Source organism: Gadus morhua, chromosome 12 (assembly GCF_902167405.1).
Source record: "Gadus morhua chromosome 12, gadMor3.0, whole genome shotgun sequence".
Taxonomy (NCBI): Eukaryota; Metazoa; Chordata; class Actinopteri; order Gadiformes; family Gadidae; genus Gadus; species Gadus morhua.
The window spans coordinates 9,502,567-9,526,125 of NC_044059.1; the positions used below are offsets into that span (position 1 = coordinate 9,502,567).

The following is a 23,559-nucleotide window of genomic DNA, read 5'->3' on the forward strand; positions in this document are numbered from 1 at the left end:
GGAGGGGAATGTAGATGTGAAATGAGTCTTAATGAGTCCTAATCTATACGAAGGTAATGAGTGGCTCTTTAGTTCGTCACCCTCCCCTGCCCACCCGCACCACCTCCCCCTACACATAAACCTCATTCGCACTCTGTCAGCTCCTCTGCTCCACTGCAGGTATGCGTGTCTTAGGACACCTGGGAAATGGGAAACATTGTGTTTGTGTGCCTGGCTCGGAGATGCCCATTGGTTACTGTTACAAGGTGCGGTCGGTTTGGGCCTCCTCCTCCACTGTCAATTAGGGGCATATGTCAGGTGCTACAAGTGTTGTAGGGGCGTTTCAGTGTTGGCTAGGGCTTTGCAGTGGTTCGTAGAGACATGGAAAAATATGGTGAACTACAGTGCAAGAAATAATCGTCACATGGAGTTACTCATTTTATGTGTGAAGATTAAAAAAAACGAAAAACGAATTAAGAACAAAATCTATTTATTGCATCCGCTAATAAAAAAATTGTCAGTTTGATTCTACAGTTGGAAAAAGCTTGCATAGCAACGGTCTGTTATTCATAGCCACGGTCTAATAAACAAATTGTCTGTTTGGTTCTACGGTTGGAAAAAGCTTGCATAGCAACGGTCTGTTATCCATAGCCACGGTCCAATATACAGAAATAACAGACCACTGAATGCCATCACCGACCAATCAGAATGGTGTATTCCCCGAAGCTGTGTAATAATCAGAAGACAAAATGTATTCAACTGATAACGAGTTCTTCATCAACAAAGTCTAGGAAAAAAGAAACCAAGCCAAAGAAGTCACTGCACAAAGCCACCCATGTCCTCTGACACTCCTGTTCCTTCCCAGCATCCCCAGGTCGGACCGGACGTCGATCCACAAGAACCTGTTTGTGGCTCTGATCTGTGCCCAAGTAGTCTTGCTCTGCAGCGGCTCAGCCCTCCATCACAAGGTTCGGATCCCCCCCCCCCCCCCCCGCCCGCCTTTATCTATATCTCCTGTCAAATTGAAAGCAGACGCTGACGTGAACGCTGACACAGACAAATTAACTTCAACAGTATGGCGACAATGTGCGACGCGCACATTGTCGCCATACTGTTGAAGTTAATTTGTTTGTAATTAACAGCCGGTCATGACGTGGAGGCACCACAGCTCGACTGTAGACAGCTGTGGGGAACCCTGATAAGCCAACTGGTTATTTACTAGCGTTTAAACCATGCAAAATAACTTAATAATGCGGCATTATTGACCGGCATAGATTACAACAAATATACCCTGCGTTATTTGACGATCACTTAACAATGGGCCTGCCCTGATGAATCAGATTAGACTATACAGAATCTTAGCATGTAGGCTTATATCAAATTATGAATATTATTTGTTTTATACCTAATAGTGGGAAACATCTTCCGATTTGGAATCGTGAACATATTCCTTAGAAGTGAACAAGAAACAAAAGCCTACCAGTCAAATGAGCCGGATTTTTGCTTGACCTCATCTTATTAGACAATAACACCTCACTGCCAGTGTCTTTCTCTCAGGCTATCAAAGCATTATGTCATCGCAGCACTGAGTGGCTAGCCGTCATTCTAATGGGATTTAGAAAATCGTTAACGTAACAGCAGACCCGGGATGCGTGGGGGTGGGGGGGGGGGGGGGGGGGGGTGGGGGGGGATGGGGGCGCAGCACCAGTCAAAACAAATGGAGAGGGATCTCTGGGTGTGACATAAGCGTCCGGTAATGTGGAATCCATCAGGGGCAACAACACATGGTCCAGTCCCTCACTGGAGGGCTGAGGACGGCTTGACCCCCACCCCACCCCAACGCTCGGTCACGCCAGGGAACACTTAACCTCCGGGGTCACATAGCTGCACGACAGGGTCTCGACAAATCATGGGCGGGGCAGTGGAACAGACATACAGCGGCAGGGGAGCGTTGTCTCCTTGTTAGGGTGTTGGACTCCCGGTTCTGGGTTCGAACCCCATAGTCGAGCTGCAAGGGTCCTTGCGGTCCGAACCTCGAACCCTGAACCTTAAAATTAACCGTTTGATTCTTGAAATCTAAAATGTAAAACAAAGTAGTATTTTTTTAAATAAAGTCCGAATTGACATCGTCGCAGGACAGTGCGGAAAATCGCTGATATATAAAGACGTCATATGCAAATTCCTATCTCTGGTATTTTGTCGGGGAAGTCCAGACGCCTCGTCGGGGCAGTGAGTGACGGCGGTCACCGCATTTATGAGCAAACCTGGACGGCCCCGCCTCAGCTGCCCACCCATGACCTCTACTTATTTAACCTCTGACTCCAAACAATTATAGTGTGTGTTTGTGGGTGTGTGTTTACATACATATGTGTGAGGGGGTCATGTGTGTGTAAGGTCTACTGACATATGAACTCTTGTTTGTGGGAAGCTGTGTAACACAACAAATAAAAAAAGAATACATTTATTTAATATTAAGGTATATTACAGTATTATGTACGTCTTATCAAAAGTGATGATATTCAGTTTATTCACAGCCCATTAAAGGTACGGTAGGCAATTTGACGAAACCATCAAGAGTAAGCTAGATTTGATCACTGAAACTGCTTCTGTCCACATCGGCTAGCCTGTCTCTGCGTGTGACTCCCCCTCCCACCACCAGGTGGCGTGCACGGTGGTGGCGGCGCTGCTCCACCTCTGCTTCATGGCGGCCTTCAGCTGGATGCTGGTGGAGGGCCTGCTGCTCTGGAGCAAGGTGGTCGCCGTGAACCTCAGCGAGGACCGGCACATGAAGTACTACTACCTGATCGGCTGGGGTAACGCTCCACACCGACACAACCTCAGCCTCTCCACTCTCTTTCCAACTAGAGGTCAAATGTCTTAATTCCACAGATACTTGCATTATGAAATGATACTAGGATATTATTACATTCACTTTTCTCTCTCTCTCTCTCTCTCTCGTTCCCTCGCTCTCTCTCTCTCTCTCTCTCTCTCTGTCTCTGTCTCTCTGTCTCTCTGTCTCTCTCTCTCTCTCTGTCTCTGTCTCTCTCTCTCCCTGACTCTCGCTCTGGCTCTCTCGCTCTGGCTCTCTCTCTCTCTCTCTCTCTCTCTCTCTCTGGCTCTCTCTCTCTCTCTCTCTCTCTCTCTCTCTCTCTCTCTCTCTCTCTCTCTCTCTCTCTCTCTCTCCCTCCCCCCCTCCCTCTCCCTCAGGGCTGCCGGCTCTGATAGTAACCATCACACTGGCCTCGTCCAGGGGGCGGTACTCTGCAGACGGTCACTGTTGGCTCAGCGTCCAGAACGGGGTCATCTGGGGGTTTGCTGGGCCCGTCATCTTCATAATCCTGGTCAGGAACTCTTCCTCATTCTATTCACTCGTCTTCCTCTGCAACATGGCTCTGTGGGTCTCTGCCCGGGCTTTTACTTTTCATTTTTCATTTTTTTGTCGGTCATTGTGTGTTTTCTAGATTCACAGAAATGGTCCTTTGTGGTTGACCGTTGACACTTTAGAGGGCACTTTATCTTAGATCCTCTGCTCTCCTCTCCATCCTCAGATGCTCTTACCCTCTCCTGTCCTTTCTCCTCTCTCCCATCTCTTCTCCCTCCTCTCTGTCCCCTCTCTCCTCCCCGTTTCCATCCTGTCTCTTATCCTTTTCTCTCCCCTCCTCCCCGTCTCCTCTCCTCTCCTCCCCATCTCCTCTCCTCTCCTCCCCATCTCCTCTCCTCTCCTCTCCTCTCCTCTCCTCTCCTCTCCTCTCCTCTCCTTCCCATCACCTCTCCTATACTCTCCTCTCCTGCCTGCTCCTCTTCTCCCTCCCCTATTCTCTCAACTCCTCTTCGGTTCCTTTCCCTCGTCTCATGTCCCGTCATCTCCTCTTCTTTCCTCTCCTCTCCTCTTCTCACCTCTTATCTCTTGTCCTTTCCTCTCCTCTCCTTTCTTATCCTTTCCTTTCCTCTCCTCTCCTCTTCTCACCTCTCCTCTCTTATCCTCTTCTCTCCTTCCCCCCCCCCCCCCCCCCCCGTGTCCTCTCCAGGTGAACATCATGGTTCTGACCAGGGTGGTGGTCATCACCATCTCCACAGCCAAGCGGAGGTCCATCATGCTGGTCATGGGCACCAGCACCGTGGAGCAGGCCTACGAGCAGATCAGGTACCCGCCACTGGGGGGGGACATTCACCCTCTTTCTGTCCGCAACGTTTAACCGCCACGGAGGACACTCCAGTCAGTCAAGTGATGAAAACATCTGGAGGTTTATCAGCTGTGATGATTTAATTACAGCGACATTCACGTGATATATAATGAGAAAATATCTAAATTGACTGCTATTTAAACTAAACATGGAGTTCATGTCTATTTTGTACTGATATTTATATATATTTGAGAAATGCCCACCCCTTTCCCAAGTATACATCTCAATCTTTTCCACGATGGATGCAGGTTCTGCCATGGCCGTCTCTGTTGTCTTCCATGTGTTCCTCTTGATCCCTGGTTCCGCATACCTTCCCATCGCTGTTAACAATTGCAAAGAGCGGCATGCCGGTACTCTCGCCCCCACACTGACTGCTCTCTCTGTGGAGGGATATCAATGCAGGCCTTGAGTGCTCAGGCCTCATCCTGGGTGGCATTCGGTCTGGAAACGTAAACACATTCCTCCACCATGTAATCTAGAGCCCGGCGACCGCGGTGGTGCTGCTGCAAACAAACACATTATGTTTATACACACACACACACACACACAGACACAGACACAGACACAGACACACACACACACACACACACACAGCTTTATATCTGCGAAGAAACCTATGCACACGCACACAGAGGCAGGGGCAGCTGGCTGTGGTTTGGCGCGCACCTGAGTGTGAAGGTAATTCCACTCTAAACAGAATTAGGGTGGCTTTAGGGTGTGATGTTGTCACCCTGTCAGCCCAGCACAGCCGCCCAGTGTTTTGCTTGGAAAATTCTGCCCAGAGCCGCGGTGCCAGCCCAGCTCAGGCCCAGCTAATACTTCAGCTGAGTAATGCTTCCCTCGCTGACTTCCCTTTCCCTCTAGGGGGGATCTGGACGCCGGTCCCCAGAGAACGTCTCATCTATTAAAAACGGGCACTTTCCTATCGTGCGCTTTCACTAATGTAAAAAATAATAAAATGTACGACCCTTATGTTCCGTTATCAACCCGGGCCTTGGGTTGTGTGTGTGTGTGTGCGTGTGTGTGTGTATATTTTAGAATAGCGTTTTATATACTGTATGTGTGTTTGTGTGTATTCAATTTGTTTGCATTTGTGTGTGTATTTAAATATGTATTATTACTTTTGTGTGTGTGTGTGTGACAAATATGTGTTTGTATATATTACTGTGGTTCTGCGTGTGTCTTTAAATGGGCCTGGATATCCTTGTGTTTACGCGTATGTTTAAATAAGTATTCATATACCGTGTGTGTGTGTGTGTGTGTGTGTGTGTGTGTGTGTGTGTGTGTGTGTGTGTGTGTGTGTGTGTGTGTGTGTGTGTGTGTGTGTGTGTGTGTGTGTGTGTGACCTACAGGGCTGCGGTGAAAGCGGTTCTGGTACTCCTGCCCATCCTAGGCTTGACCTGGCTCTGTGGGGTCCTAGTGCCCTTCTCCATCGCCATGGCCTACGTCTTCGTCCTGCTGAACTCCCTACAGGTACACACACGCGCGCCGCGCACGCCACGCACACACACGCAAACACACACACCATTATGCGAGTGGGTTTTCCCCACCACTTCGTAATGGCAACGAGGCTTTCCGAAGAATGAAGCTTACTGCTTTAAAAAGATTAAAATTAGCTCCACCTGTAGCTTCGAAGCAGACCCAGTAAAAGGTGCTCCACATTCCTGTGATTTTTTTTCCATGCGTCTTTTCGACAGTGTTTTCCATTTTCTAAGTCGTTGCTATCTTTGTTGACATGCGTACCGAGGCTGTCAAGGGTTGTATTTGTCCACGACAAGGTTAAGTTACAATGGAGAACCTGGCTTGTGTTAAAACGTATGTGCTTTCTTATACAGTAGCAGGGAAGGTGATTAGCATTGTGTGAACATGGCACTTTCATTTGATGCTTACAGTTGAGTACCATATGAAGTTGTTGATGTTTGTTTTTGCTGTGACGGTTTAGTGCTTTCAGCGTTACGAGACCATGAGGCTATTTACTTGTTTCTTTAATAAAAAGGGCAATGGCTCAGAATGCCGTGTTCTAATTATAAATTAAGCCATTAATTCATTCATTTATATTTACATTATACACATAATTGTTACACAATCATTACATTTCACACAGAGGTTAGTTTATTAGTCATTAATTAAACTCGCAATGTCTTTCTTTGAGCACACATATTGAAGCCTTTCAAAGGAATGTGTGTTTTCTTGTGTACCATCAAGGTTTTTTACCTCTAGCGTAAAAACACCTGGGTTGCTCTCGTACGAAGAAACACGCTTACATTTGCACACAATTACCATAGAGTTAGAGAAATATCGCTTTTCACATGGAATAACAATCAATCCTGTACAACCTAATCCCCCTTCCGACACACACACACACACACACACACACACACACACACACACACACACACACACACACACACACACACACACACACACACACACACACACACACACACACACACACACACCCTCTCAATCCCTGCGCGTGGTGGAGAGGGAGGGATTGTGTGTGTGTGTGTGTGTGTTGCTGTTATTCCTACCAGCCCCCAGTCCACAGATCCACGGCTGTGATTTGTAGTCTCTTTAAGCAGTGGTATCTTTAATTGAGCTGTATATTTAACAGGGAAATCAATGGAGGCCCTAAGCCACAGTGTGATCATTACGAGACGCCCCGCGGTCCCTATAAATAGTTTCCCCGCACTCCTCCTCATCTAATTGCAATTTAAAAAAAATCTCCAACCATGTCAACGGTAATTAATGTTGAGCTTTGTTTGTTTATTTATTTCTTTATTTTAATATACAGTATGGGTGTTTTTCTGTGGTGTCCGCGCTGCGCCATTTCGGTTTATTTACAGAACAGGCTAATTAAATACAACTCTCTGTTGGTCCATGCAGCGTTTCAAACGGAACTTTTGTAAGATGATATAATGATTTTGCTCTTATCTATTTTTTTTTTATATTATTAATACAATTTTATATCGGCCAACATTTTTTTTTTCATAGACATTCTTAATAGACTGGTTATTTTGCAATGGGTGCAATAACAGCTCGACACTTTCAATTCATTTTAGCACAAGCGTGTGTGTGTGTGTGTGTGTGTGTGTGTGTGTGTGTGTGTGTTCGTCTGTTCGTCTGTTCGTGTGTTCGTGTGTTCGTGTGTGCATATGTGCCGATTGTTTGTGTGTGTGTTTTGTGCGTCCATGTGTGTTTCTGCACACGCATGTACACGTGGCTGTGTATGTTGACATGAATATATGCATGTGTGTGTGTGTGTGTTCACGTGTGTGGGGGTTTGAATCAGAGGTCAGTCTGGTCAACAGCCCCGCTGGTCTGAAGAGAAATTAATGAAGCGTCAGGGCCACAGAGGTGTCATGGCGGCTCGGTGAGGCCCCTGGCTGGAGGCAGCTGCTCCTTCATAATAGGCCGAGGTCCGTCTTTAAAATAAAAAAAGAGGGGGGCCGCCCCCCGCCCCCGCCGGCCTGCTGTGCTCCAATGTGCTCCAATGACACACGCATTTGACCCCCTGGTCTCTTGCCGGCTCCGGGGCTGGGAGGTCCGGGCCAGACGCCCGGCTAGCATGATCTAATGTGGGGGCATGGTTAATGTGAGAGCACGGGTCCCGTTTAGGCTGTGGTCGGGGCTTGATGTGTGGGGTAAGGCCAGGCCAGACAAGCCCCTCCACTGGAGATGCTGCAAGGTTTTAGCGAATAAAAAGGTAGCTTATTTTTCTTTCCGCCGCCTCATGAGTATAGGGAGTTTTAGGATTTGATTATATAGTTTTGGGTCGTTGTTTTGTTTTACATTGCTCGTATTTAAATACTAACCAGAAATAGGTGTCTACTTTATCCTTTACGTCAATTATAACTAATTATTTTATTTTTCATAAAAACCTATGTTTTCAAATTTTCTTTATGTTATTGGTATGCTACATTCCTTATTATAATGTGCCTAATCTATTTCTTAAAAAAGTATATGTGTTTGTGTGTGCGTGTCCCACCTCTTGGATTGAAAATACAAGTTGTAATCAAGCACCGCTTTCCTGAAGAGTATTCCCATTAATCTCTACGTACTAAAGTCCTCTACTCTTTAAAAAGTATTGCGCTACGTGTGGCGGTATGTGTGCGGGCATGTTGTTTGTGTGTGTGGTTTAGAGAGAGGTCTGTGAGACGAGGAAGCGTTCTGTTAGCTCGGGGGCCGTGTAGGGAAGCTGTGGTCAGGTGAGGGTCCAGTGAGTCACAATAGATCAGGAGAGAGGCCGGCCACTCAGAAGACCACGGGGGAAACATCTTGGCTCTGATCCGCTTTATTTCATTATTTTGAATTGTATTCCGAGTTATTTTCCCTCCCGCTTTGTGTTTTTCCTTACAGGAACACAGAGAAAATAGAAGTCCCATGTGTTGAGTCTAAAAATGGACTCATCTGTTTTCCTGCACTGTACTGGAGGCTCGCATAAGGCCCCTTTGATGGTCCGTCCCCCTCCTCCCCCCCTCTCTCTCTCTCTCCTTCAGTCCCTCTCTCTCCTCTATCTTTTCCCTGTCGCTCCACTTTGATATTTACCACAGCGGTGTAAACAAACACGCAACTTTCTAAGGGCAACTTAGCATGGCGGCTAACTACACGGGGCTATGGCCTATGCCGGCTCTATGTCAGGCTCAAGAGCTTCCCTGAACACAAGGCTGTTAGAGCAGAGCACACCAGAGTCCTCTACTCTCTAGAATATCCACAGTTTAACCAGAGTTGTGTCACAACGTATTGTAACGACTGGAACAGGATGGAAATCAAATGCACAGGCTTAAGTGACGTAGGGGTGATTACAATAAAACGCCCATATTCACAACAGCAAAACAAAGAAAGACAATAGCTTCAGGAAAGTTGTCTTTTATGTGCATTGATTTTATTTTCAACGGAGGCTGCTAAACCAACATATACCTTAAGTGAGTAGGCTTTACTGTTAAATCAATAAAACAGATAATGTTGACAAGCCTGTTTTCATTGCAGCCTCTCTTCTCTTGCTCGCTCTGCCTCTCTCTCTCGCTCTCTCTCTCTTTCTCTCCCCGAGCTCACCCTCAACCATGTTGGGTTTTTTGACCACACACACACACACACACACACACACACACACACACACACACACACACACACACACACACACACACACACACACACACACACACCCATGCACACACACAACCATGCACACACATTGCTGCAATTGTGTGGAAAGAAAGAAAAAAAAGTGGTTGTGATGGAAAATATTCACCTTGAAATTTAGTTATTTGTCTTTTCTGGCAAGATTTCATTTGTTCTGTCAGTAGTAGCAATGTATTTTATTTCTATTTTTAAGTTCTGTTTGGAGGATCGTTCAGCACACGGGTCACATTGCGGTCACCACCAAACACACTCAGGAAACCATTTCATACTTTGCTCTTGACAAATGAGCCAACGCAAAGAGAAAACAGATTCTGTGTTTGCTTGTTTCTCGTTAACAAGCAAAGCAAGTTCCCAGATAATGCCTTTTTTCTCTAGTCTTTCATGTCATGATGCACGCACACAGACAAGCAAGAATAGTTTTTTGTCCACACATTAATCCATGTAACTTCTTTTGAATGAGATGTTAATGCATTTACTAAAATAAATAGTCGATCCCTGTACAATTTATTGCACAAATTGTATATGTTCGTTTATCGATTTCAAATACATAAAATTGCATTATTCCAAATTGAGGATAATAATAATTAGGCTACCATTTCGTTTTTTACAAATACAGAAACAACACCTCTAATAATTATTTTTATTTTTTTAACTCTCTTTAGCCCACCAGCCTCAGCTAGTTATGTGCAGTTAACCCCTAACTACCCATATCACTGTTAACGTCTTGAGGAGCAGTGGTATGGGGGCGTTTTGATATGATTTCAGATTAGGAGTTCGACACTCTTGCCCGCTATACTCTTCATGAACTTCTGCATCATAAATACAGTCACCCCTCATCTACAGCACTTACCAAGATGGGGATGAACAGCGTTGTCCAAACTTGTGGAGATAGGGTGGGGGCTGGGGACTTTGTGAGTGCGGGGTTATCCCATAAATTGCGCCACCTTTTCCCTCATCCCATCTCTGTGCAATGTCATTCAAAACGGCGACTCCATCCATTACCCGGGCGTAATGGACTCCAACTCCCGTCCGCGCATTGTCCGGCGAATTATTAGCCCATAACTTCAAACTATCAATAACTTTGAGATCATGAGGGAGGTCTAGGGAGGAGTATGTATGTGTCACTGTGTGAGTGTGTGTGGGCTGTGTGCTGTGAGACCAAACAAAAGAGCAGCTGGAAGCTGGAATGAAAACTGATGTGGAAAGAAAAGACGGAAAGTAGTTATATCAGGATCAAGCAGTTGTGAGGTTGCTGTGTTTTGTTTTGGCAGGGCTTCTGTGTGACTATTCATCAAAAGTTGTGAAAGAATACGCTTTGTGCTTTTTTATTTGTGTTCCAGGCGTTTCCTCAAGAGGGCAGTATTCTGTAATGCCTTGGCCCTCTCTGGCTTTGAGCTGTGGAAATATAGAGAAATCAATGGTGGTATTTATTTGAGCAGTTTCATATGTGTCACATCAAGCTGCTTTATTTCATCCTAAGTGATGACAGTTTGCTTTTCTCATTTCTGTTGAATTTAAGTGAACGCCTACAATCCGCTGCCATTCCAGAGGGTCTTCGTAAGTGACCAATTTAAAGAACTTTTCCCTATTCACAAATAGATGAGCAATAGTTGTATCATTTGCTACTTCTTCTCTCCCTCTCTCCCCTCTCTGTTCAAAAGCAGTTTAAAATTGCTAATAATAAAAAACCTTGTTGGAAATTATTCACCAACAAGATGTCCGTCAGATAAAGTAACAAGGTTACACGGGGAAAGTGCTGTCCTATTCTGCCTAATCGTCCCCTCTTTAACTCATGCACTATTCCTGAACCAATTCCATTTTCCTTCTCAGCGCCGAATTGTCTATTTTATTTTCGAAAAAAACACTAGTCCGTGTTTCCTTTCTTCTTCTTCGAATAGACACTGGAAGCCCCTGAATAAACAACAAAAACGCAACTTGAAGCAAATCAATTTGCCAATACTGATTGCTCACAAACGCCACGTCTTTCAAAAGTCCTAATTAGTCTGCGGATGTCAAGAGGAGTCAGAGGGGCTGGACCTCGAGCCCTTCATCCCCGCACAACAGGCTGCAAAATGCTCTAGGCCTGTTCAGAACAGTGCACGTGAATAGTGCATGTGAACGTGGGTAATGGTCAGGGGACCCGTTGGGCCCCTCCGGTCTCAGTATAGCCAGCAGACCGTGACAAAGGACTGTATTCAACACACACATTGAATCGATTCGCTGTAGCTCTCACTATTGATTTTCACAGTATGGGAGATTTGCTGTGTAGGTAAACATTGCTTTGACAGCATCTGAAATGACTTTATATATTTATGCATGCCCTTTTTTTTTTTTGCTCCCTTTTTTGAAGCATTTCTTTTAGTATAAAACTGCCAGAGATGAGCTGTTTGCTTTTGGATTAACAGTTAACTTAGCTTCCCAGATCGAATAACACAGTATTGTTAATGTAGTTTTATATTAGTATTATGGCCATTCATTAACTTGTTTATTTGACTCATTCTTCATATCTTGATCATGGACTAAAAGTTGATGTATGTCTTGATTTCAGTTCAACAGATAATAAATTTTTAATCCTATTGTCAACAATTATTTTGATTGTTAAACTAATTGTAATATTCATTGATCGTATTGTAACATTAGAATTTTTCTCATATTATTAATGCATTAACTCCTCATACTTGACCCTGATCAAGTCCGAACAACAATGATACTTGTACCTTAAAGGTCAAAGGACAGTTCATTGTTAAAAGGTACGTATTTTTAAAAGATCTAGAAGCTAAGAAATATTAATGTTGTTATAATAATAAATTAACTACGACTACATTTACATTGGCAAATATTAACCTAAGATGTGATTTGATAACTTTTCTTAGTTCATTTTGGGTAAAGTATATTTGCCAAAGATCCATTCCATAATATATAACTATCAAGTTAGTACGAATCAATTAATTATTAGCTAAATTAAAAAATGCAGAAAACAATCACACCAAATGTTTCACCACTTGGATGAGGGCAGAAAGTTAATACTTTTCAATTTGAGTTTTTCAGAAATGATTAGATTAACTTTCACGTCCAAGTTCTGTCTGTTACTTTTCGAAGACAGACAGGCCTAAATTCTCATTCAATTGTCAATAACACCCCTCAAATGTCTTGTGAAATTTGAACAGTGGTTTTGTATGCTTCTTTTGAAAGAAATGAAAAAAGTAAATAACGTGTGTTTTCTATTTTTATTGAGCTATATTGGATTTCCTTGGTTACAGTTTATCTTCAGCTCTCAATTGCAAGAATATATGTCCAATACAGGAGCATTGCCACACATAAAACCTTATATTTAACTTAACGTGATCCTTTAAATTATTTCAGAATTTACAACATACAATACAATTTTGATAAAAACATTTAACATTTTGATAAACATATTCCACAAAATAAAACCTCAATGACATACAAAAGAGAATGTAGCAAAGAATTATTTATGTTCATTTAAAAATAAAATAAAATATAAATGTAAGCCTGCTTTGTTATTAAATGGCTAATAAATGCACCCCCTTTAAGTTAACAGAAACAGTATGAGAGTGGCTTGTTGTAAGATGATAATTGTGTTAATAATAATCGTGCTCAAAATGTTTCTCATTGTGAGCTGACCAATTGTAGGACATAATAGGTGAACCACATAGGTAAAACAGGTATTTATTTCCTCATTATATATCTGGATGTTTTAATGAGTTCATAGATATTGACTGCGTAGTGCGTAAAAACAAAAGCACAATTTCATGACACACTTGTGTTGTTACTGACTGGGAAAATTATTTTCCCTTTGAAAAAAAATAAACGTTGTTTGTGTTGTATCTTCAATTAACAACGCAGCATTAAAACAATATTTAAACTGGAACTCCAAGGTCAGCCGCCGAGATGGCACTTGTAATTAGGTCGTGCTGTTATTTCATAAATAGTATATTTTTAGTGTGTTTTGTCTAGATTCTTTTCCTTTTTTTTTTTTCTTTTCATCCATGCCATGTTTGCTCTTTACATTTTGATTATGGTTGTTGGATGGAATTTAGTATTTATTTTTTTCATATCTGATACTAGCATTATGAGAGGCAGGTTGGCCGGGAGACAGAAGCCTCATTTGAAACATTAACATCAAGGTTCGAATGAATAGCCATCGCTCGTGGTACTCATCACCTAAGTACCCTTGAAAAAGAAATCATTGAAGAGGTGAAAAAAAATTAAAAACCCATTGATTCCTCCGACTAAATTAAGTCTCGCAACGGCAAAAACCAGATCCTCTGCATGCCGAAGCAGATCTGCAACAATTCACAACCAATCAGGTCGTTTTGTGTTTTCTCCCCTTTCTATTTTCTTTCAGCGAGAGAGAGAGGAGGTTGAAACACCCTCATGAGCGGTGCGTTTCTGAACTCCCCTGCACTGAGAAAATAAAGAGAGGAGAATAATAGGGTTCCTGTCGGAGGGGGCAGCAGGATTCCTGCCATTGCTCAGGCGGCCAACCCTCAGACCTCTCCTTGTGTTAAGCCCACTGGCATTTATTTGCTTTAGAATTACCTGCCAGCTCAATTTAGTAATAGCCTGTGTCATATGAAAGCAAACCAGCGCCCCCAACCTCTGGCCTGGCCTGTCCCTGCCTTAAGGAATACCTACATGTGATATGTATGTCTTGATGTTTCTTTGGGTGCGTGTGTGTGTGTGTGTGAGAGAGAGAGAGAGAGATGGACAGAGAGCGAGGTGTGTGTGCTTGTGAGAGTGTGTGCGTGTGTGTCGGCGTATGTCTACACAAGAGTGTTGCCGTCTGTTTTCACACAGCTTTCTGTGTGTGTGTGTGCGTGCGTGGGTTCGGGTTGTTGCGCATTCTCTTTTGAGCGTCAGGTCGTCTGATCAGCTGACTCTGTGTGACCCCTGTTATAGTAACAAGACCCCCCCCCTCCTCCCCCTGAATACTCCCAGCATCCCTCTCCCTCTCCCTCCCTCCCTCCCTCCCTCCCTCCCTCCCTCCCTCTGTCACTCACACCGCCAACAGTGTGGGGAACGGTGTGTCCTGACACTCCAAATGAAACAGGTCCAAACAATGACCATTTTACCAACCTCTCGACCGCCCTGCCTTCTCCTGGAGACCACCCCTCTCACTCCCCCTCACTCCCCCTCACTCCCCCGCGCAAGGACGCAGGCATACAGATCCTCTCCTGGGGAGCTGGGGGTGAACGCGTAGTGGTGAGTGCGAAGGCAGTTTGGCGGTGAGGGTGGGGGGGGGGGGGGGGGATACGGTGGGGACGGTGGTGGTGGGAGGGGGTAGCAGGGTGGACCAGGTCACTGGGACCAGTCTGGTTCCCTGATACTCGCTGCCACGCTCTGGGGAGAGCTGGGGAGATTTACGCTGCTTTGATGTACACTTTGAATGGTAATTAGTGAGAACTAGGCCAGGGCAGGGCAAGAAAGCAAGCGTGCGCGCGTGCGTGCGTGCGTGTGTGCGTGTGTGTGTGTGTGTGTGCCATGCATGTGTGTATGTGAGGGAGGGAAGGTGATGTAAATGATGCCTTGTTTTACAAGACCTGGGCTGTTTGTTTGTGAAATATGTTATCCACAGATGGGAAATCATCAGACATTTGATGCTGATAATATATACTGGATATTAGACAATGCAAATAATAATTAAACAAGCAAAACCCTGAAGAACAAAGCTCCGGACAAATATTGGGATCTAAAACAAATAAACTGAACTTGCAATTACCCTCTTATTCATAGCCACCGTTCAATTAATCCAGATTCTCTCCATCACGTTTTGTTTTGGTTTGTTTGGAATTTCCACGCTGTGGTGGGCCAACCAGACAACAGTCTTCTACCCAACGTCCCTAATAAGGAACCTCTTTAACCTAACACTACAACTCCCCTGCGGGTTTGACTCGTGGACAAGTCCATTGTCCCAGCTTAACGTCGGCTTCTGTATGCGTGCTAGTCTGTGTGAACTTGATGCACGTTTGTGCCGAGCTGCTTTTGTCTTGCGCAAGTAAAGATCGGTGCTGTTTGCTAAGTAAGCAAGCAGCACCCATAATAGCGGCGTGTGAATACTGATTGAACGCTGATCTAAAGCGGTGCCCTGACCCTTGACCCTAACACCAAGGGGGCCGGAGCCCGTCACTGTCACACCCTCCGCTGCGTGTCACAACCCGCAAGCGCACTCTGAGTTGAGTCCCACCCAAAGGTAGACGTAAGGGTTTACACAGGGTTTTGGCGGGGTGGTCTGGCCCAAGTGATCTCTCTCGCTCTCTCGCTCTCGCTCGCTCTCTCTCTCGCTCTCGCTCTCGCTCTCACTCTTTCCCTATTTCTGTTTTTCTTTCTCTCTCGCTCTCGCTCTCTCGCTCTCTCTCTCTCTCTCTCTCTCTCTCTCCTTCCCGCTATCACTCTCTCGCTCTTTTTCTTTAGTGCACATGCACACAGATAGACACACACAGACATATACACACACACAGCGAGCGAAAGCCCTCCCTGACAGGCCCTTGCCAGAGCTGGACGTGTTACACTGAGCAGATGTGGTGTCCTACTTGTTTTCCTTGGTAATTATCCTTCATTTAGTGAAAGCATGTGCCAATCAAATGATTTTGAGGGCGAGACCAGGGGCACAGACGGGAGGGAGAGAGAGGGAGGGAGAGGGAGAGAGGGAGGGAGGGAGGGGGAGAGAGGGAGGGAGGGAGGGAGGGAGGGGGAGAGAGGGAGAGAGAGAGGGAGGGAGGGAGAGGGAGGGAGAGAGAGAGAGAGAGAGGCGTTTCTTGTGTGTGAGAAGCGCGGTGTCATTTAGGAGTCATTAGTAGATTACAGGGGAGTCTTGCTCGGCCATGAGAGAGAGGGGGAGAGAGTCATGGTGGTGGGAGTAAATGTTGGTTATTACGGATCATTTGACTTTGTAGTGGCTACAAATTTGCTGATTATCACATTTAACACTTGCCTCATTCAATCATGATTTAGCGCAGTGAGGAGCTCGTAAATCCTAGTCATGGGAGAAAAATATATAGATATAAATAAATGGTTCAGTTTAAATAATTAATTGAATGAAGAAGAATTTAGGGTGGCAACTTTCAACTTTCAACGGCGAAAATATTAGTAATATTTAACTGAAGTTTTTTTTCAGCACTTTTTTATAAGAAAATAGGCACACCTTTTAATGATTATTATTAAATTATAATTACGTAATATGAATTATTATATCATATATTATGTCATATCATTATTAGATTATTATATACCTGTAAATATGAATATTAAGAAATCAATTTTTGTAAACAGTTCACGCTTACAGTCACACACGCTTAAAAAAATCGAAAAACACAAAACAGTGATTCAGGTTGGAGGCCCGACCGAGAGAGGGAGAGACAAAAGGAGAGAGGGAGGGAGGAAGAAATGGCTGACGGAAGATATATGAAGTCTTCACGTGGATGAACTCCCATTCTTTTAGGCTGTGCAGCTCCGCGGACCGTAGTGAAGTGTGATTGTGTCTGACAGCTGCCGAGACCCCACCTTACCATGATGGATCCACTCCCCCCCACGGTGCCTGTACACTGGAGCTCCACAGGACACGCTGCCACGCTTTGGCTCACACACACACACACACACTCTGAGACACGCACACACGGAGACACACACACACGGAGACACACACACACACACACACATAGGGAGAGGCACAGACACAGAGACACACGCACACACACACACACACACACACACACACACACACACACACACACACATAGGGAGAGGCACAGACACAGAGACACACACAAACACACACACACACACACACACACACACACACACACACACACACACACACACACACACACAGGTAGAGGCACAGACACGGAGCCACACGCACACAGACACACACACACACACACACACTGGTTAGAGGCACACACACAGAGACACACGCGCGCACACACACACACAGGTAGAGGCACAGACAAAGAGACACACACACACAGACGTGGAGGCATACAGACACACAAAAGTATAGGCATAGACAGAGACATACACTCACACACAGGTAGAAGCACAGACATGGACACACACACACTCTCAGGTGGAGACACACTCATAGACATACACACACACACTCTCAGGTAGAGACACACACTCAGGTAGAGACACACTCGTAGAGACAAACACACACACCCACACGCCACAGCTGCATGATGGCACCTTCATTCATTCATATTCACACATTCAGTCATTCATCATTAAGCTCCATCAGCCTCGGTGAGAATTGAGAGAGAGAGAGAGAGAGAGGAGGGGGAAAATAACCTAAGCCACTTATTCTGGTCCCAGAAGAAAGTTCTCCACAGTTTACATACAGGCTCCATTTGTCATCGACCGCTCAAGGCCGCCTGCTTTACAATGATGTCAGCCGCAAGGCTCACGCACACTCCTCTTCCATACACCAGCGTTTGTGCACGTCTGCCCGTTTGAGGGCACTGTGAGCGATTGGTTTTTAAACCCCTTAGCAGTTAGCTCAAACGTGTGCGTTAGCGGGACAGTGTGCTTGTGATTGTGTTTGTCGGTGGCAATATGTCAACTTGTATTTCGCTGTTATCGAGCCTTCCATATCTGAATTTACTTTGAAGAGTCTTGTCGACGTGTGTAGTGTTGAATTTTTGCTTTTAAAACCTGGAAAAAATGCAGAGGATTGAATGTTTTTGGGATGACGTACACCTATATGTGTTTGAACTTATGCATCTAGATGGAGACATGCAAGGCAATCAATTGTTACCACAGCAGGTTCAACTCTTCAGGACTGCTGGTCCGTTTCTCTCCCCCTTTCTCCTTCTCTCCTCATATCTCCCCTCATCTCTCCCTCCCCGTCAGTGGAAAACTCTCCTCATGCAACACATTGCTGCGGAGTGACAGACAGAACTCATGTGATGTGACAAGGGTGCGCCCCCCCCCACAAAAAAAGCCCCCGCTTCAATACCCCAAAGTATTTTTAATTAAACAGCTCACCAGCGGAGCCCGTACCCTCGGCCCGGGCGGTTCAAAGACTCCCGTACAGGCCCCCATGTGTTAAAAGTTGGACTTGGTTTCCAATGGCGGTGTTTGACTTGGCCTCGCTGCCAGGGGCCCACAACTCCCCCGTCCCCCCAAATTGTCTTGTTTAAACGCAAGCTTGTTTAGAGTTACCAGCCTCACCCCCCACCCTTGTCCTCCACCCCCTCACCCCCCCCCCCCTGTGTGTGGCTTTGGAGAATATCTGGCTACGGTTACACGCCCGGACCACGCTCACTATTCTCCCACTTCAAGCAAAACGCCTCGAAATGAAGCGGACGTCGAGGGCATTAAACCGGGAGGGTTTGAGCAAAAGAAGGAAGTGAGACCCTCCAAACTCTCCCCTAACCGCTCCCCCCCCCCCCCCCCCCCCCCCGTCGCCGCGGTTTTGTTTAAGCGTTGAAACAAGTACAATTGAGCGCTCATCTGTTGCCGTGGCGCTTCATCAACAACATTTGTCCGTCCCTGATGTAAAATCAATACGACACATGCTGACACAATGCATGAGCAATGGCAAGCGTGGCCGTCGTTTGTCATCGACTGGCAATAAAGATATGTCACAATTGATTTTAGGACGTTTTTTACCCCCCTCCCTCTCTCTTGCTCTCCGTCTCTCTCTCCCTCTCTCGTTTCATCTCTATCCCACCTCTTTTCACACCCACGTCTTCTCTCTCTCTCTCACTCTCACTCTCACTCTCACTCTCACTCTCTCTCTCTCTTTCTCTCTCTCTCACTCTCTCCCTCTCTCTCTTGCCCTCCCTCTCTTTCGACACACTGTGAGAGAAGGAAAATAAATGAGCGCCATGATGACTGAGGTACAGTCAGCCTTGTCAAACCCAATTATTGTGAGAGCGAGAGGTAGGGGATGGTTTAGCGCTCGGACCGGCTCCCACAGAGGACAGTTTAGGATCTTCACGCGGGGGTTGATGGGGTTGATTGGGTGGAGGCGGGTCGGTGGGTCAAGGGGAAAAGGAGGAGCGTTTTGTTGCGTTTTGAGGAGCTGTTCAATACACGGCTCTTTTTGAAAGACCTTCCAGGACTGCTCTCAGACTAGCGTTTGAATGGGCGTCTGTACTTTGTATTTGTGTGTATTTTCTCTACCCACCTAGCTCCGTGTCAAGGCTTCAGGGTTTCGGTCCTTCCTTTTTTTCCTCCCAACCAAAATAAAATAGTAACCTTGGATTGATAGAGTTTATAGATCATCTTCAGAATGGAGGCAAAAGTGTGTGTGTGTGTGTGTGTGTGCGCATATTTGTATTGCGCGTGTGGAAGGCGTAGTTTTTTTTATGTTTTGTGTTTTAAGTTTTCACTTTCCTATCTTCGTTGGGGATAAATCTGTGCGGTAAACTTATCTGGAGGATGAACCCTGCATAGCTAAATATTACTTTTCCCTTAGGAGATTGCATTCATCTTTTGTATGTTTGTCTGCTTGGGCCGTCTGTGTGTGTGTGTGTCGGTTTGAGTGTTTTACTCTGTAGGCTTTTGTGTAAGCGTGTGTGTGTGTGTTTGTGTGTGTGTGTTTGATTTTGAATTCTTGTGGGTGGCTGTGAATGGGTTTGCATGCCTGTGTTTGTGTGTCCGCCTGCTTGTGTTGGTGTGTGTATTCTCATGTTCTCTGCGCGTGGGCCTGTGTGTTTGCGCGTATGTGTCAGACGAGCGGCGTGGTTTGTTGCCGTTGGGCTGTGTGCTGCGCGGCGTTGCCCAGTGGTAGAGAGCAACATCTGTTTCGGGCTTGTTGTTCCTCTTGGCTGCTTTTCAATTGGATTTCCTCAAGCAGGGCCAGAAGCTGTCACCTCTGCTAGGCTCTGCTAGCTATCAGCACCAGCCCCTATATTAAGTACCTGGTTCAGGGCTAAGCTAATAATTCTCTATCCTCTTCTGAGCCGTCACCTTCCGCACTGCCGCTACGCACCTCCGTGTGTGTGTGTGTGTGTGTGTGTGTGTGTCTGTGTGTGTGTGTGTGTGCGTGTGCGTGCAGCCTTCCCTGGGGTTCGTTGGCTGACAAGCCTGGGGGTCCCCATCTCAAAGATTGAATGTGTGTGTGTGAGTTTATATGATTGCGGGTGGGGGCATTATCAGTATTAGTAGGCACAAGGTACTGTCATTCCTAAATTGCAGGCATTAAGATGCGGGGATATGCACTAACACATTATTTATCATGATAATACATTGATTAAATTAACATTTTATCATGCACCTTTATGATGATAATGCACAGCCCTCGTTTATGTATATTTCTGTCCCATGCACTTTCACGCTATTCTATTGGTCGATACACTTCCTTACCTTTTTACTTCGTACTTTTCAACCAGCCTCTATAGTTGACCTGCTCTGCTGACCTCTTGACCCCCGTTGTTTATCGACCTCCACAACGACAACCTGCATCTCTTTTCTCTTTTGCTTATCTTTCTTTGTATAATTGTTTGTGTGTGTGACGTGTTTGTGTGTGTGTGTGTTTGTGTCTGGGTGTGTTGACATGCCTACGTGTGTCTACGTGTTTATATGCATGTGTGTGTATGCCTGGGTGTGTGTGTGTGTGTCTGTGTGTGTTGATATGCCTGCATGTGTGTTTATTTGTTCATATTCATGTGTATATGTGAATGCCTAGATGTGTGTGTGTGTGCCTGTGTGTGTGTGTGTGTGTATGTGTGCATTCCTGCGTTTGTGCGTGGGTATGTGTGTTTGCATGCCTGCGTTTGTATGTGCATGTCTGTGTGTGTGTGTGTGTGTGCGCGTGTGTGTGTGTGTGTGTGTGTGTGTGTGTGTGTGTGTGTGTGTGCGTGTGTGCATACTTGCTTTGGTGTGTGTGTTCCCATCCCCTGTCTACCTGCCACTCTCCCGTGCCAGCTGGAGTGGTACTGCAGACCTGTAGAACATCAAAACCCGGACCCCAGCAACTCCGCCCTCTCCTGCCTGACAGGCTGTGTGCGCTTAAAGTGAGAGTTATGTATACAAGTTAATTAAACTGTTTTGGTGTGGAGGGGTCAGAGACATTAGCTGGTCCCAGAGCACGAGTGTGAATTTCATAACACACACACACACGCACACGCACACACACACACACACACACACACACGGATACACACACGGACAGACACACTCACGCACAACGTGGCGTTTTAACCTCTGCTGTCTCTCGTTTCTCTAATGGCTGCCAGCTGTGAGGGCAGAAGCTTTTCCCACAACGCTTTGGTTGCCAAGTGCCGATGCAGATAGCTCTATTTGTAAAGAGTGTCTGTGTGTGTTTGAATTTGGCGTGGATGTTTGACGCGGGGTCTGGCACGTTGCGGCGGCTCTCATTTCTGCCGTGGTGAGCGAGTACGGGCGCCTGGCACTGTCTTTAGCCGTGTCTGAAGCTTGTCCGGTGGCTTTAGGAAAAACGGAAATAATCTTTTAACAGATATTTTGTTGGTATTTTTTTTTTCTCGCATAAGGGGGTTAGACGAGGGTCAGGAGGTTTTTGTTTTACTGTTGAGCAACATCAATTCCTTAATTTTCGGCGTAATGGTCACGATTATAAAGAGAAGAGTGAACATTTAATACATTTCTTCAATTGTCACGACTGGATTATCAGTATTTTAAATAAAATATGTGGTGTTTAGTTTCATGAGCGGAATTCAAGTTAAATATTGATGTGAATTATCTTAGGCGTGTGGGTAACATACACTTGTTTGGTTTGCCTGAATGGCTCCTACTTTACCGGTTTGTAAAAGCAAACTGTGAGAGGAACTCCGAGATGAATTCCTTGAGGTGTTCAGCAGGAGACGGCACAATAGTGCTTCCCTCAAATAGGCATTTGTGTGTGGGACAAGGTCATTCTATAGACTTTGATCATAAATTGGTTCCGCCTCTAGCATTCAAACCAGCTGCACGCTAACTAGCATATGGTACTATTTTCTTAGTTGCTTGGGGATATCCCGTCGGTGGACCTGTAAGACGTACAGGCAGAATATTTCAGTCAACTTTACTCTTTGTTTTATGAAGGACAATTACAGAGTCTTGATATAATACACATGACCCATGCCAAAATTAAAAGATGGATATGAAGAAGATGGAGAATTCAGTATTGGCCATTATTTTTTCTTTACAAAGATGCAATAAATTCCATTTGTTGGTACGAACCTGAACAGGGTTCAAGTGTTGCAGTTCAAGGTAAAACCAAATAGTAATTTGAAGCATCGTGCTCAAAGACTCCATACTTCCCATTCACGCACAATCCCACTGTTAATCTCTATTCTTCTCTCGCCCTCTCTCTCTCTCACCCTGTCTTCCTCTCACTCTCTCCCTCACCCTGTCTCCCTCTTTCTCTCTTGCCCTCTCTCTCTCCCCCGTCTCCCTTTTTTTTCTGTCTTTCTTTCTTTCTCTTTCTTCTCTCTCTCTCTCCCTCTCACCCTCTCTCCCTCTCTCCTTTTTATTTCTCTTTCTCCTATCTCACTCTTCCTTTACCTCTGTTTCTCCCTGTCTCTCTCCCACCACGTTCCCCCTATCCCCTCCCCAATCTGAGCATCCCATCCCCAGACACACACCTCACCCTTCCCTACTTTAATCCGTTTTCATTCCACCGCATTGAAATTTAACTTGCCAAGGACAAAGCCATCAATATGACTCCTTGTTGGGAGCCCTTCCTACTGGGGCTTCACTGGCTAACTTCTCTCTCTCCCAAGGCACACACGCGCACACACACACACACACACACACACACTCACACGGAGGAGTGACACTTGATGGGCTGCTCAGCTATATGATGACAATCTGTTTTGGTGGTGGAAGTTGGGGGTGTGTGTGTGTGTGTGTGTGTGTGTGTGTGTGTGTGTGTGTGGGTGTGGTTTACACTGCAACGTTGGCACTGGTGGGACTTGTCACTGCACTGAGGGTGTGTGTCTCTCGTGCTGAGGCTTGGCGGGGCTGGCGTGGGCGGGACAGTTAAAAGCGCACGAAAAGCAAAGCGGAATTCTGTTTCCTGTCACGAGGTAATGAGGTGCTAGGACAGTCCCCTACGCCGCTCACACCCATACCTGCTGCACGCCACTTACTCTCAATGCAGAAGAGGAGGAGGGCTGGAGGGGGCGGGGCCATCAGCCCTGGGGGGGGGGGGGGGGGGGGGGGGGGGTGCTGATGTATGGATCACTGTTTGAGGAGGATTCATCTGTGCTCCCGAGGCGAGCGCGCTGGTGCGCGGGTAACTGCCGGACGCATGCCTGGCTGG

At 45.8% G+C, this 23,559-nt stretch overlaps 1 protein-coding gene across 1 annotated transcript in view; it reads left to right on the forward strand.

Moving 5' to 3' along the window:
- Window positions 1-23,559, forward strand: part of LOC115555718 (adhesion G-protein coupled receptor D2) — a gene marked incomplete at its 3' end in the record, with an annotated part of 51,113 nt that overhangs the window by 12,038 nt on the left and 15,516 nt on the right. Inside the window, 5 exon segments of the mRNA XM_030372722.1 lie at window positions 845-947; window positions 2,639-2,792; window positions 3,187-3,320; window positions 4,008-4,123; window positions 5,516-5,636. Coding sequence (XP_030228582.1) covers window positions 845-947; window positions 2,639-2,792; window positions 3,187-3,320; window positions 4,008-4,123; window positions 5,516-5,636 — 628 coding nt within the window.